At 42.8% G+C, this 16,259-nt stretch overlaps 1 protein-coding gene across 1 annotated transcript in view; it reads left to right on the forward strand.

The window, feature by feature from the left end:
- Positions 1 to 4,814: 4,814 nt before the first annotated feature.
- Positions 4,815 to 16,259, forward strand: part of LOC115164441 (V-type proton ATPase 116 kDa subunit a) — a 35,473-nt gene continuing 24,028 nt past the window's right edge. The window contains exons 1-2 of the mRNA XM_029716904.1: positions 4,815 to 5,576; positions 7,061 to 7,139. Of these exons, the coding sequence (XP_029572764.1) occupies positions 5,460 to 5,576; positions 7,061 to 7,139 (196 nt within the window). The 5' untranslated portion in view covers positions 4,815 to 5,459. The remainder of the gene's footprint in view (positions 5,577 to 7,060; positions 7,140 to 16,259) is intronic.

A 16,259-nucleotide genomic window follows, 5' to 3' on the forward strand; every position in this document is an offset into this window, starting at 1 on the left:
ATAGATGATGGCAGTAGGATTAAAGCTTTCCCTCCACCCTTCTACCTCCAGGTGAGTTGTATTTTGTCTCTGGCCAAGGGCCTTATCCTGGTGTTTGTCTTCATCGCTGCCTCCATTCTTGGGACTCGATGGAAACAGATCCGACAGGCAAGAAGTGCTTTTCTCTAAACCCAGGTATCTTAGAAAGAGTGAAGTAATAATCAGACAAATTAAAATGCACTAACTCTTGAGGCTTGAATCTGCTTGATTCTGCTGTTTGAAAAATAATGTCTGAACATTGTTATTGATGTAATGAATCTGGCCTGGGACAAAGATTGTCTATTATATTTATGAGATATTCGAGTGAACGCTCTAACAATGGAAGAGGTAAGATCAGGTGGGACCATTCTAACCAATGAGAGGGCAGATACGAGTGTGAACAACAGGCATAGAGATAGATAGAGGACTCATTTTTGTATCTGTGCCATTTTTGTATCTGCGATGGCATGGACAGTGCCATGGACAGTGCCATTGAAGCCATCTCCATTTTGTAGTAGTCCATTTTCTTCTTCATCGGCTGATTGCTCCCTACTCATAGCAATCCCCACATAGTTCACTACTTTATTTTAAAGTAGTACATTTTCTTCTTCTTCATTGGCTGATTGCTCCCAACTCATAGGAATCACTATATAATAGACAATATTTGTCCCAGGCCAGATTCACATGTCAAGTTAATAAAAATGCTTTCCCTTACATCAGACGTTTTTGTACATAATGTTGCCGCTACCGTCTCTTATGACCGAAAATAACTTCTGGACATCAGGACTGCGATTACTCACCACGGACTGGAAGAATCCTTTTTTTTCTTTAACGAGTCTGACGAGCCCAACGTGAACGATATACTGCTTTCTCGGGAACAGGCCCAGATCGCTAGGATTTGCGTGAAGAGGAGGTGGGAAAAAAGGGTCCATAGGGCGGGCTGCCTTCTGAGAATTTGTAAGTGATCGAATAAACCCCCACTTCCTTCCATTCCATAGCAAACGTGCAATCTTCGGAGGATACAATCGATGACCTTTGCGGAAGATTAAACTACCAACGGGACATTCAAAACTGTAATATCTTATGCTTCACGGAGTCGTGGCTGAACGACGATATTATCAACATACAGCTGGTTGGTTATACTCTGTACCGGCAGGATAGAACAGCAGCGTCTGGTAAGACAAGGGGCGACTGACTATGTATTTTTGTAAATAACAGCTGGTGCACGATTTGTAAGGAAGTCTCGCGCTATTGCTCGCCTGAGGTAGAGTATCTCATGATAAGCTGTAGACCACTCTATCTACCTAGAGAGTTTTCATCTGTATTTTTCGTAGCTGTTTACATACCATCACAGTCAGAGGCTGGCACTAAGACAGCATTGAATGAGCTGTATTCCGCCATAAGAAAACGCTCACCCAGAGGCTGCGCTCCTAGTAGCTGGGGACTTTACTGCAGGGAAACTTAAATCTGTGTTACCAAATTTCTATCAGCATGCTAAATGTGCAACCAGAGGGAAAAAAAACTCTGGACCACCTTTACTCCACACACAGAGACGCATACAAAGCTCTCCCTCACCCTCCATTTGGCAAATCTGACCATAATTCTATCCTCCTGATTCCTGCTTACAAGCAAAAATTAAAGCAGGAAGCACCAGTGACTAGATCAATAAAAAAGTGGTCAGATGAAGCTACAGGCCTGTTAGTACAGACTGGAATATGTTCCGGGATTCCTTCGATGGCATTGAGGAGTACATCACATCAGTCATTGGCTTCATCAATAAGTGCATCGAAGACGTCGTCCCCATAGGGAGAGTACGTACATACCCCAACCAGAAGCCATGGATTACCGGCAACATTCGCACTGAGCTAAACGCTAGAGCTGCCGCTTTCAAGGTGTGGGACTCTAACCCTTGAAGCTTATAAGAAATCCCGCTATTCCCTCCGACAAACCATCAAACAGGCATAGCGTCAATACAGGACTAAGATAGAATCGTACTTCACTGGCTCTGACGCTCGTCGGATGTGGCAGGGCTTGCAAACCATTACAGACTACAAAGGGAAGCACAGCCGAGAGCTGCCCAGTGACACGAGCCTACCAGATGAGCTAAACTACTTCTATGCTCGCTTTGAGGCAAATAACACTGAAACATGCATGAGAGCACCAGCTGTTCCGGAAGACCTTTAAACAGGTCAGCATTCACAAGGCCGCAGGGCCAGACGGATTACCAGGACTTGTACCGCAAGCATGCGCTGACCAACTGACTAGTGTCTTCATTGACATTTTCAACCTCTCCCTGACCGAATCTGTAATACCAACATGTTTTAAGCAGACCACTATAGTCCCCATGCCCAAGAACATTAAGGAAACCTGCCTAAATGACTACTGACCCGTAGCACTCACGTCTTTTCAGCGTTTCAAAGCCATGAAGTGCTTTGAAAGGCTGATCATGGCTCACATTAACACCATTATCCCAGAAACCCTAGACCCACTCCAATTTGCATACCGCCCCAACAGATCCACAGATGGTGCAATCTCTATTGCACTCCACACTGCCCTTTCTCACCTGGACAAAAGGAACACCTATGTGAGAATGCTATTCATTGACTACAGCTCAGCGTTCAACCCTGGGACTAAACACCTCCCTCTGCAACTGGATCCTGGACTTTGATGGGCCACCCCCAGGTGGTAAGGGTAGGTAACAACACATCCGCAACGCTGATCCTCAACACAGGGGCCGCTCAAATTGTATTCGTGCCGTACACATATTTTGCAGATGCAATCGCAGGTGTAGTGAAATGCTTATGTTCCTAGCTCCAAAAGAACAGTAACCTAACAATACACGCAAATCCCCAAAATAAATAAATTAAGACTATGTACATAGGGCAGCAGTCTCTAAGGGTGCGGGGTTGAGTACCGGGTGGTAGCCGGCTAGTAACTGACTAAAGTTCAATGCAGGGTACTGGGCGGAGGTCAGGAAGTGGTGACTATTTAAGTCTGAAAGCCTGGAGATAAAAGCTGTTTTTCAATCTCTGGCCCAGATTTGATGCACCTGTAATGTCTCCACCTTCTACATGGTAGCGGGGTGAACAGGCCATGGCTCAGGTGGCTGAGGTCCTTAATGATCTTACTGGCCTTCCTGTGACATCGGGTGCTGTAGATATCCTGGAGGGCAGGCAGTGTGACAACGGTGATGCATTGGGCTGACCGCACCCCTCTCTGGAGAGCCCTGCAGTTGCGAACGGTGCAGTTGCCATACCAGGCAGTATTACAGCCCGACAGGATACTCTCAATGGTGCATCTGTAGAAGTTTGTGAGGTTCTTAGGGGCCAAGACTGAGGTTGAAGAGGCCCTGCGTTCACCACACTGTGTGGATGGACCATTTCAGTTTGTCAGTGATGTGCACGCTGTGGATTCCGTTGGTGTCCATTAGTAGTGTTTTCTTTGCAGCAATTCGACCATGAAGGCCTAATTGACACAGTCTCCTCTGAACAGTTGATGTTGAGATGTGTCTGTTACTTGTATACTCTGTGAAGCATTTATTTGGGCTGCAATTTCTGAGGCTGGTAACTCTAATGAACTCTGCGTCTTCCTTTCCTGTGGCGGTCCTCATGAGAGACAGTTTCATCAAAGCGCTTGAGATTTTCCGGATTGACTGACCTTCATATCTTAAAGTAATGGTGGACTGCCGTTTCTCTTTGCTTATTTGAGCTGTTCTTGCCATAATATGGACTTGGTCTTTTACCAAATAGGGCTATCTGCTGTATACCACCCCTACCTTGTCACAACACAACTGATTGGCTCAAACACATTAAGAAGGAAAGAATTTCCACAAATTTACTTTTAACAAGGCACACCTGTTAATTGAAATGCATTCCAGGTCACGACCTCATGAAGCTGGTTGAGAGAATGTCAAGAGTATTTAACCTTTATTTATCTAGGCAAGTCGGTTAAGAACAAATTCTTATTTTACAATGACTGTCTACCCCGACCAAACCCTCCCCTTACCCGGACAACGCTGGGCCAATTGTGCACCGCCCTATGGGACTCCCGATCACAGCCGGTTGTGATACAGCCCAGGATCAAACCAGGGTCTGTAGTGACGCCTCTAGCACTGAGATGCAGTGCCTTAGACCGCTGCGCCACTCGGGAGCTAAGACAAAGGGTGGCTACTTTGAAGAATCTCAAATATAAAAATATATTTTGATTTGTTTAACACTTTTTTGGTTACTACATGATTCCATGTGTTATTTCATTGTTTTGATGTCTTCACTATTATTCTACAATGTAGAAAATACTAAAAATAAAGAAAAACTCTTGATTGAGTAGGTGTGTCCAAACTTTTGACTGGTACTGTATGCTCCAGTAAGGTTGGCTTCTTAGCGTTCATAGCAATGGTTATCAACTGTACCGCAGAAATGGAACGTAAATCACAGAAAATATATGTTGTGGTGCCAGCTGCAGAGATGTATTTGGGCATACGAGATTTGACTTCAGAAGAGTTACAGGGTGTGTTGAGTGGTGGTGTCCAGTCCTCCCAGGCCGTTGGCATGGTGCAGGAGCAGATAGGGTCAAAGTAGTGGAATGGGGTAGAGTGTAGAGTTAGTTGGTAGGGTGTTTTTTTATAATATTGTTTTTGAGTTTTGTTTTGAGTTTTTCCTTTCCCATTTTCTTTCACAAAGTAAAATGGGTTTATATTATAGTCCAGTTGTAGGCGGTAATGCAACATATTGGATGCCAACCGCCGTTAATCTCCAAAGAAGAAGAAGAAGAAGAAGAAGAAGAAGAAGATTTGCGGAGTTGGATGATGGTTGGGTCAAGTCGGAGCTCCTTCCCTCCCCCCGAGTTACCAGTCGTCTTGAACGCACTGAAGTCGGAGATTTCCGAGTTGTTCTGAACGTGGCATAGCTTGCATACAAACTCCATATGAATGGGCGCATGAGTGTTTAAAGCAAGTTAGTATTTATTGAAGTTTCAAGTTTAAAATGTGCTTATAGTAATAGTTATCTACCGGAACGTTTCTACTGTCAGAAGCTAACTAACGTTACCACAACTTGACTGAGAAGAGAGTTTACGGAACCATCTAACGCTAGCTAGTGACAGAGTGGACCTTCTGGTTCGCTAAATCGATAGCCACGTTAATGTGGTTACAGCAAGATGACTTCGACAGGAACTTCTTGAGACTCATTGGACTGGAGACGTGTCACTGATGGGCCAATGATTGACACGGTGTTGAAGTGAATGCACCGGTTGTTTGCTAGCCAGCCAGCTAGCTGCTAGCTTGCTTGCCTGCTAGCTAGCTACTTCTGAGACGCCGGAGCTCACCGGTGAGATTGTTCGTCCGCTAAGCCTACCCAGGGAAGTGGTTTGGGCTCGTGACTAAGATTGGCTGTAGCTGAAACTAGCAAGCCGGTTGTATTGTGTGAGAAGAGCAGGCTGTCAAGATGGGCTCGTTGTTCCGAAGTGAAGAGATGTGTTTGACCCAGCTGTTTCTGCAGTCTGGATCAGCATACGACTGCATCAGCGAACTGGGAGAAATGGGTATCGTGGAATTCAGAGACGTAAGTATTAATCCCCAAATAAACTGTCATCTAACTAGCATAGCTGTATTAAAACAAATTGAAAGTTATTCTCTCTTTGGTGCTGTTGTATTGTGAGCTGTCACTGTCAGACATGAGCAGGAATGTAGAATGTTGCCCATGGGTTTCCCTAACATAAGATCTGACACAAGATGGCTTATATAACAAGTAAAGTCTAACCATACTGAGTACAGTAGATTGTGCTTGCTTTACCGATGTTAACAGGTTCTTGTGAGGAGTCTGGACCAGTTTGAGTTCATGTGATATCTCAGTGTTGCAACTTGCCCTGTAGAGCAGTGGTACCAACCTTTCCTGAGTCAAAATTCAAGCAGAGATCTACTGCTCAGATTTTTTAAAAACAATAACCAATTAAAAACAGTTCTGTAGTAATGAGGTTTTTGCATTAGGCTATAGGCCCAATACATTATCACTGCATATTGGCTATGCTAGAATTGTACTGGCGATGTTGTTCTCTGAAGATCATTTTTAAATTATTGAAACAATTTGAGGTATATGATCACACGGGTAATAGATAATTTGTTGTATTATTTGTGAGGCACAGCTAAGTAAGCATAATAATGTTTTCTTTTTTCTACTGGACTGATGGCCTGCATCTGATGGTCAGTCTGAGGGGAGGGAGGGGACAGCGTGAGGCTCTCCAACATGACTCATTGTCCCACCGCCCTCCTTCCCTCAGCTGAGAAAAGGGGACACAGTCTTCCAGCTGATGTTACTCCTATGACCAGAGAAAGTGAAATATTCCTTGGTATTTAAAAATACATAAGTCGCTAATAATAACACAAGCTTATCAGAACACTTTGCTATACTCATTCATTGCAGCTGTACTGCTGGTGGCTTATAAAGGTGTTGAACAAAGTGTTGACAGTGCTGAATAACAATTTAAATATGAACTTACAAACAGTAGCTCTTTGCTGTATTCGTTGAGTCTCTAGTCATGGTTTTAAGCTTTGAAATCTCACAGTATCAACATTGCTGTACGTTCCAGGCTTCTTTTTACATTCTATGGCTCGAGGAAACTTTGCAGACACGGTGATTTGAGCTATCTGATTGGACAGCGGTATACCTATAGGTGCACTTGATTTGCTCTCTGCCTGCCAGGTACGCCAGAGTTCTACCTTCAGACACATGAAATGGTTCAAAATGGGAACTTTGACTTCCTGGTGCTAGGGCTGCTGAATCAAGTGCACCTACCGCTAACAGCGTGAAACGAATACAACAAAATTGGAACGCAAATGGCGTTATTGTTGTCTTTTTAACAAATGTCTTGTGGTCGACTAGAAATGCCTTGGAGAACGATCAGTCGATCGCGATCGACCGGTTGGTGACCACTGCTGTAGAGTATAATGTGGAATGTCGGTGATCATTTGAAAAATCCAGTCAATCTGCTCAGACAGGTGTGTGTTTGTGGTGAAAGTAACAATGTGGCTCTGCTCCTACTGTTTCAGCTCAACCCCAGCGTGAATCTATTCCAGCGGAAGTTTGTCACTGAGCTAAAAAGATGTGAGGAGATGGAGAGAATTTTAGGTAAGGATAAAACTGGTCGGTTTAATGTTTAATAAAAGTGATGATGGGCGTGATTCACTCCTGAATAACTCAACAACATTCACACCTAGTTACTGTGTAAATCCCAGTCTCCATGTCCACGGTAAAGTTATGAGATATACTGCTCTGGCCAATGAGTCTCATCCAAGGCAGCCAAACTCAGGCTTAATTTGAGGCCAATGCTTGGAGATTAAATTTAGGTCCCCCAAAAAGCAAAGTACAAGGAGCGTTGGCGTGAGTTTCTCAGAAATATGAGCTCCTGAGAGGAAAGGATAAGTGTGAGGCAGAGTACATTTGACTCTTGAGGACTTTCAACACTGCGCTGTCCTTAGCCTCGGGCTGTCCTTAGCCCCGGGCTGTCCTTAGCCCCGGGCTGTCCTTAGCCCCGGACAAAGGGTGTTTTCACATATAGTCCTCTTTAAAAGAACCGAGCTCAGTTCTCTTCAAAGTGAACTCTGGGGTAAAGAAAAAGAGAAGCAAAATAACTGTTCTCTTTGTATTCACACTGCCCTTGCATTTGAATGAAGACTCAACTATTTTGCCAGTTCACTTCACCTATTTTGTGGACAGAGTCCTCTTTGCTTTCACATTGCTATGTTTAGAAAGGAACCAAGACCCTTTTTCTAACATGCACTCTGGGTTTTTACAAAGTGCAGGCTAGATAACACTGCATTCTGAAAGTTTCAGACCCCATGACTTTTTCCACATTTTGTTACATTACAGCCTTATTCTAAAATGGATAAAATAAATTCCTCATCAGTCTACACACAATACCCCATAATGAAAAAGCGAAAAACAGTTTTATTTCTATTTTAGCAAATGTATTAAAAATGGAAATACCTTATTTACATAAATATTCAGACCCTTTGCTATGAGACTCAAAATTGAGCTTAGAAGCATCCTGTTTCCATTTATCATCTTTGAGATGTTTCTACAACTTGATCCACAGTCCACCTGTGGAAAATTCTATTGATTGGACATGATTTGGAACGGCACACACAAGTTTATATAAAAAAAAGTCCATGTCAGAGAAAAAAACAAGCCACGAGGTCGAAGGAATTGTCCGTATTACTCCGAGACAGGATTGTGTTGAGGCACAGATCTGGGGAAGGGTACCAAAACATGTCTGCAGCATTGAAGGTCCCCAAAACACAGTGGCCTCTATCATTCTTAAATGGAAGTTTGGAACCACCAAGACCTGGCCAAACTGCGCCGCCCGGCCAAACTGCGCAATCGAGGGAGAAAGAACCCAATGGTCACTGACAGAGCTCTAGAGTTCCTCTGGAGATGGGAGAATCTTCCAGAAGGAAAACCATCTCTACAGCACTCTACTAATCAGGCCTTTATGATAGTGGCCAGAAGTAAAAGGCACATGAAAGCCCGCTTGGAGTTTGCCAAAAGGCACCTGAAGACTTTCAGACCATGAGAAACAAGATTCTTTGGTCTGATGAAACCAAGATTGAACTCTTTGGCCTGAATGCCAAGTGTCACGTCTGGAGGAAACCTGGCACCATCCCTAAGGTGAAGCATGGTGATGTTAGCATCCTGTTGGGATGTTTTTCAGCGGCAGGGACTTGGGGACTAGTTAGGATCGAGGGAAAGATAAACGGAGCAAAGTACAAAGAGATCCTTGATGAAAACCTGCTCCATAGCGCTCAGGACCTTAGACTGGGGCGAAGGTTCACCTTCCAACAGGACAACGACCCTAAGCACACAGCCAAGACAATGCAGGAGTGGTTTCGGGACAAGTCTCTTGAGTGGCCCAGCCAGAGCCTGGACTTGAACCCGATCGAACATCTCTGGAGAGACCTGTAAATAGATGTGCAGCGATGCTCCTCTTCCAACCTGACAGGGCTTGAGAGCATCTTCAGAGAAGAATGGGAGAAACTCCCCAAATACAGGTGCGCCAAGCTTGTAGCGTCATACCCAAGAAGACTCGAGGCTGTAATCGCTGCCTAAGATGCTTCAACAAAGTACTGAGTAAACGGTCTGAATACTTATGTAAATGTGATATTTCAGTTTTGTAGTATTTTCAGTTTTCTTTAAATTTGCATAAATGGGGGCCTCCCGGGTGGCTCAGTGGTCTAAGGCACTGCATCGCAGTGCTAGCTGTGCCACCAGAGATTCTGGGTTCGAGCCCAGGCTCTGTTGCAGCCGGCCGCGACCAGGAGGCGCACAATTGGCCCAGCGTTGTCTGGGTTAGGGAGGGTTTGGCCGGCAGGGATATCCTTGTCTCATCACGCACTAGCGACTCCTGTGCCGGGCACAGTGCACGCTGACCAGGTTGCCAGGTGTATGGTGTTTCCTCCGACACATTGGTGCGGCTGGCTTCCGGGTTGGATGTGCATTGTGTGAAGAAGCAGTGCGGCTTGGTTGGGTTGTGTTTTGGAGGACGCATGGCTCTCGACCTTCGCCTCTCCCGAGTCTGTACGGGAGTTGCAGCGATGAGACAAGACTGTAACTACCAATTGGATACCACGAAATTGGGGAGAAAAAAAAGGGGTAAACCTTTTTTTTTTTTTTTGCATAAATGTATAACCTGTTTTTGCTTTGTCATTGTTGTGTATGGATTGATGGATTGAATTTCTGTGTGTCGTTGACAATCGCTAATCAATATACAAAGATGGCACACATTTTTTTCTGCGAACCTGCACATCTTCTCATTTGTGGCACCAATGTGAGGGTTTATGCCAGGGGAAACAGTGTTACAGTAGTCTTCTGTGTGGTGCGGGAATAATTACCAGCAAACCTGGGGAGCTTTGCATTCACATTGTCCTAAAAAAAAAAGGAAACCGGACCGCCGAATTCAAGCAAACTGAACTCAGACCACCTCTCGAGATGGTCTCCATTCAGTTCGCTTCAGGGGCTCTTTTGAGGTGTCTGAGTTCACACTGCCCAAAAAATTAAGCGAACCGCTCTGAGTTCACAAAAATTGCCTGAAAGGGCCTTAAGACTGGCCCTGGGATAGCTTATCCCGTGTTCACACAAGCATTTGTTAACCTTGGGTTAAGCTTTAGCCCTGGACTAAGGATTCACATTTGTATCCCAAAACCCTGGACTTACAGACGAATGCAACACTCGACCAGAGGTGGAAAGTAACACTATTCTCATTACTGTAATTGAGTGGCTTTTCCAAGTACTTGTATTTTAAAGCTGCAATATGTTACTTTGTCTCTGTTTTTGTTTTTTTAATGTTCAAAAGCTCTTAGGTTGCTAGTGATCACCCAATGTAATTTCAATAGTAACAATATTGCGCCTCCAGCCTAACTGAAAACTGCTGTATTCAATTTCCCTGTCGGGTCGGATTTTCCCGCCAGATTTACGACTGCATATAATGAATTACGAGTTTCCGGAGGCAGTGCCAGATCAGACTGAGATATGAATGGAACTTTGATGCCCATATGGCAGATACGGGTAGCCCACAACTTGTCCCAGCAGTTCGGACCCCATCTAACATAAAGAAACTAGAGGTCGACCGATTATGATTGTTCGACGACGATACCGATTTATTGGAGGACCCAAAAAAGTCGATGCAGATTTGTAATAATGACAATTACAACAATACTGAATGAACACTTATTTTAACTTAATATAATACATCACTAAAATCAATTTAGTCTCAAATAAATAATGAAACATGTTCAATTTGGTTTAAATAATGCACAAACAAAGTGTTGGAGAAGAAAGTAAAAGTGCAATATGTGCCATGTAAAAAAGCTAACGTTTAAGTTCCTTGCTCAGAACATGAGAACATATGAAAAAGCTGGTGGTTCCTTTTAACATGAGTCTTCAATATTCCCAGGTAAGAAGTTTTAGGTTGTTGTTATTATAGGACTATTTCTCTCTCTACCATTTGTGTTTCATATACCTTTGAATTTGTATGTTCTAATAGGCACTTTAGTATTGCCAGCCTAATCTCAGGAGTTGATAGGCTTGAAGTCATAAACAGCGCAATGCTTGAAGCATTGCGAAGAGCTGCTGGCAAACGCAGGAAAGTGCTGTTTGAATGAATGCTTACGAGCCTGCTGCTGCCTACCACCGCTCAGTCAGACTGCGCTATCAAATCATAGACTTAATTATAATATAATAACACACAGAAATACGAGCCTTAGGTCATTAATATGGTCAAATCCGGAAACTATCATTTCGAAGACAAAACATTTATTCTTTCATTGAAATACGGAACCGTTCCGTATTTTATCTAACGGGTGGCATCCATAAATCTAAATATTGCTGTTACATTGCACAACCTTCAATGTAAAATTCTGGCAAATTAGGTCCCAACAAGCCAGGGGGCCCAAACTGTTGCATATACCCTGACTCTGTGTGCAATGAACGCAAGAGAAGTGACACAATTTCCCTAGGTAATATTGCCTGCTAACATGAATTTCTTTGAAGTAAATATGCAGTTTAAAAAATATATTCTTCTGTGTATTGATTTTAAGAAAGGCATTGATGTTTAGGTACATTCGTGCAAAGATTGCTTTTTTTGCAAATGCGCTTTTGTTAAATCATACCCCGTTTGGCGAAGTTGGCTGTCTTTGTTAGGAAGAAATGCTCTTCACACAGTTCACAACGAGCCAGGCGGCCCAAACTGCTGCATCTACCCTGACTCTGTTGCACAGAACGCAAGAGAAGTGACACAATTTCCCTGGTTTTAAGGCGTTGATGTTTATGGTTAGGTACACATTGGTGCAACAACAGTGCTTTTTTTCGCGAATGCGCTTCTTAAATCACTCATTTGGCAAAGTAGGCTGTGATTCAATGATAAATTAACAGGCACCACATTGATTATATGCAACGCAGGACAAGCTAGATAAACTTATTATCATCAACCATGTGTAGTTAACTAGTGATTATGTTAAGATTGTTTTTTTATAAGTTTAATGCTAGCTAGCACCTTGGCTCCTTGCTGCACTCGCATAACAGGTAGTCAGCCTGCCACGCAGTCTCCTCATGGAGTGCAATGTAATCGGCCATAATCAGTGTCCAAAAATGACGATTACTGATTGTTATGAAAACTTGAAATCGGCCCTAATTAATCGGCCATTCCGATTAATCGGTCGACCTCTAAAAGAAACGGGGAACTTAAGAGCCAACAGGTGAAAAGGGAAAAATGATTGCGCCCGGGCCAAGACGAGAGTCGAAAGTGAACCTCCTATTTGCGTTCAAAGTGGAGAGAGCTTGCTAGCGAAGGGATTCAAAACTGATCTGCTGAAAAGGTAAGACATACGTTAGCTAATGTAGCTATCTTGCTAGCTAGATATAAAGTGATGTGTTGCATATGCATTTTAGTTGTAAATATAGAAGTGAGTGTTATAGCTACTATGGATTACTTGTTTGGTTTGTTGTTTTCAGGCCATGCTAGTGTAGCTAGCTTGTTTGCTAGCTGACTGCAACAGGCATTGGTTTGTTTCATTTTAATTTAGAATATTGCTTCACTATTTAGTTGTAGCTAGCTATACAGTTGAAGTCGGGAGTTTACATACACCTTAGCCAATTACATTTAAAGTCAGTTTTTCACAGTTCCTGACATTTAATCCTAGTAAAAATTCCCTGTCTTAGGTCAGTTAGGAGCACCACTTCATTTTAAGAATGTCTTACTGTCAGAATAATAGTAGAGTGATTTATTTCAGCTTTTATTTCTTTCATCACATTCCCAGTGGGTCAGAGGTTTACATGCACTCAATTAGTATTTGTTAGCATTGCCTTTAAATTGTTTAACTTGCGTCAAATGTTTCGGGTAGCCTTCCACAAGCTTCCCACAATAATTTGGGTGAATTTTGGCCCATTCCTCCTGACAGAGCTGGTGTAACTGAGTCAGGTTTGTTGGCCTCCTTGCTCGCACAGGCTTTTTCAGTTCTGCCCACAAATTTTCTATAGGATTTAGGTCAGGGCTTTGTGATGGCCACACCAATACCTTGACATTGTTGTCCTTAAGCCATTTTGCCACAACTTCGGAAGTATGCTTGGGGTCATTGTTCATTTGGAAGACCCATTTGCGACCAAGCTTCAACTTCCTGACTGATGTCTTGCTGTTGCTTCAATATATCCACATAATTTTCCTGCCTCATGATGCCATCTATTTTGTGATGTGCACCAGTCCCTCCTGCAGCAAAGCACCCCCACAACATGCTGCCACCCCCGTGCTTCACGGTTTGGATGGTCTTCTTCGGCTTGCAAGCCTCCCCCTTTTTCCTCCAAACATAACGATGGTAATATGTCCTATGTGCAGTTGCAAACCGTAGTCTGGATTTTTCATGCCGGTTTTAGAGCAGTGGCTTCTTCCTTGCTGTGTGGCATTTCAGGTTATGTCGATATAGGACTCGTTTTACTGTGGATATAGATACTTTTGTACCTGTTTCCTCCAGCATCTTCACAAGGTTCTTTGCTGTTCTGGGATTGATTTGCACTTTTCGCATCAAAGTACGTTCATCTCTAGGAGACAGAACGCGTCTCCTTCCTGAGCAGTATGACGGCTGCGTGGTCCCATGGTGTTTATACTTGCTTACTATTGTTTGTACAGATGAACGTGGTACCTTCAGGCGTTTGTAAATTGCTCCCAAGGATGAACCAGACTTGTTGAGGTCTACAATTTATTTTCTGAGGTCTTGGCTGATTTCTTTTGATTTTCCCATGATGTCAAGCAAAGAGGCACTGAGTTTGAAGGTAGCCCTTGAAATACATCCACAGGTACACCTCCAATAGGCTAATTGACATTATTTGAGTCAATCAGAAGCTTCTAAAGCCATGACATCATTTTCTGGAATTTTCCAAGCTGTTTAAAGGCACAGTCAACTTAGTGTATGTAAACTTCTGACCCACTGGAATTGTGATTAAGTGAAATAATCTCTAAACAATTGTTGGAAAATTACTTGTCATGCACAAAGTAGATGTCCAAACCGACTTGCCAAAACTATAGTTTGTTAACTAGAAATTTGTGGAGTGGTTGAAAAACGAGTTTTAATGACTCTAAACTAAGTTTATGTAAACTTCCGACTTCAACTGTATGTATCCTTGACCTTGTGTTAAATTTCTAACGTCTGTGATCTTAACTGTGCATCTGATTGGCTAGCCAGCTACTTCACTTCACAATAGTGGCACGGAGTAGCCAAGATCATCATTTGACGACAAAGCCCTAGCTAGAAAATATATTTCAACAAAAATATTGCAGCTTTTTCAGTTATAACAGGCAGCAATTGACATCAACACCTACCAAGTGTAGTGTGTTTCCAGCCCCACCATTGTCAAGTGTTGAATCAGATCGGGAAGCAGGCAAAGTCTTTTTGGCCATGTCTGTTCCAACTTTGTATTCCCCCTAGCTGGCCAAGAACAATAATATTTGTACTAAAAATGAAGTAGGCATCTATGTGGCTAAGATGTTTAGGAATATTAACTTCCAAGGATTTTCTTTCAGTAATGATGGCATACTACCCCAATAGATTAGTTTAGTGCACAGAGATATGACCATGTTATTCCTCATTTGAGCTGTCTGGCTGAGATGTAGACAGTCCTAGCCCGAAAGATACACATGTATAGGACTGTGACATTTATATAAAATGACTGGGAACATGAATTATGTCTGCCTAGTAGCTTCCTCCAATTATCATTAATCCTAAACTGGATCTATTTACCCTGGAAATATAAGATTGATGGTCATCAAAGGCAATTCTGTCCCAGTTGTCAAATGGTAAAATTGGATTCCAGATTGGGATTGATGGAGCATGTTAGTTTTATTTTTTTATCTCTAGGTCAAGGATGGGTAACTCCAGTCCTTGAGGGCTTGATTGTTGACACCTTTGCCCCAGCTGACACACCTGACTTCAATAATCAACTAATCATGGTCTTCAGTTTAGGATGCAATTATTTTAATCAGGTGTGATAGCATATTTTAGTTTTTATAAAGGGCTGGGGGAAAGTGTGGCACCAATTAGCCCCCGGGGACTGGAGTTGCCCATCCCTGATCTAGGTCTACATCTGAGCTGGAGTCATTCTAGAACCACATACTCATGTACATGGTTTACTTTCCCTCCTCTGGTAGAACTTGTAACTATCGTCCAGCCTCATGGAATGCGGATGGCAACAATATGTAAGTGTCAACAACAGTTCTGCAGTTATAGTAATGAAATTCTATAGACAGAATAATATTTGTTGAGCATTTTATCTTTCAGCGACAGGAGACTACAATAACACGTCTCGAAGGTGAAGTGTCTAAGCATTGACAACTTCAGAGGTCTACTAAACCTACATCCCAGAACTTCAGAGAGCAGTGTTAAGACGACTGGGCTATCAAGAAGAATGACCCTGAGATGAAATGAACCAAGACTCCATGATGTGCATCCACCAACAACGGCTGAGCTGCTACAACTTCAAGGAGATATCATCACTCAACACAGGATGCAGTTAGCACACCTTTTGAATGGAGAAGGAGCTTTCCCTCATGTCAGACTTAGTAGTTCCTGGGAATGTGTGAAAACATTTCTGAGTACTCTGGAGGTTGTTGAAAGAGGGTGGCCTACAACCAAACATGAATCATATGTAAATAAGGAAAGTTTGTGTGGGCAACAAACTTGTGGCTGAAACAATATTTGTGTATTCTTTATCTAGCATACAGGCATCATTATTGGGATTTTGAAATGGTTTTATAATTATTTACTAAACTGGTTTCCTTTATCTATGCCCTGGATGGTTTTCACTTCAAATTAGCAAACTTACAGTAGGGCACCTATCTAGAAAGATGGACTACCCTGGTGTAAATACAGTACAAAACAAGTCAGTCAGATTACACAGATCATGTCAAATAAACGTTTATGAGGGAGATAAACAACGTAGTCTCTAACCTCCAAAATAACAAAAGCGCAGTGTAAGGAGAACATACTTTAAAAATATATATTTGAAATGATGCAAAACATACAAACATCAACGATATCACCCTGCCCAGACACACCTGCTCACACCCACATCTCCAGCGCCTGCATCACCCTCCACCACATGACCTCAAACTGCACCATTTTGTTTCTCTCTGTTGGAAAACATTCAGATAAAGTACTGAACTGCTATCACCCAGACCTAGGGAAAAAAATCTTTACTATAAGAATATTT

The sequence above is a fragment of the Salmo trutta genome, chromosome 27, assembly GCF_901001165.1.
Source record: "Salmo trutta chromosome 27, fSalTru1.1, whole genome shotgun sequence".
NCBI lineage: Eukaryota > Metazoa > Chordata > Actinopteri > Salmoniformes > Salmonidae > Salmo > Salmo trutta.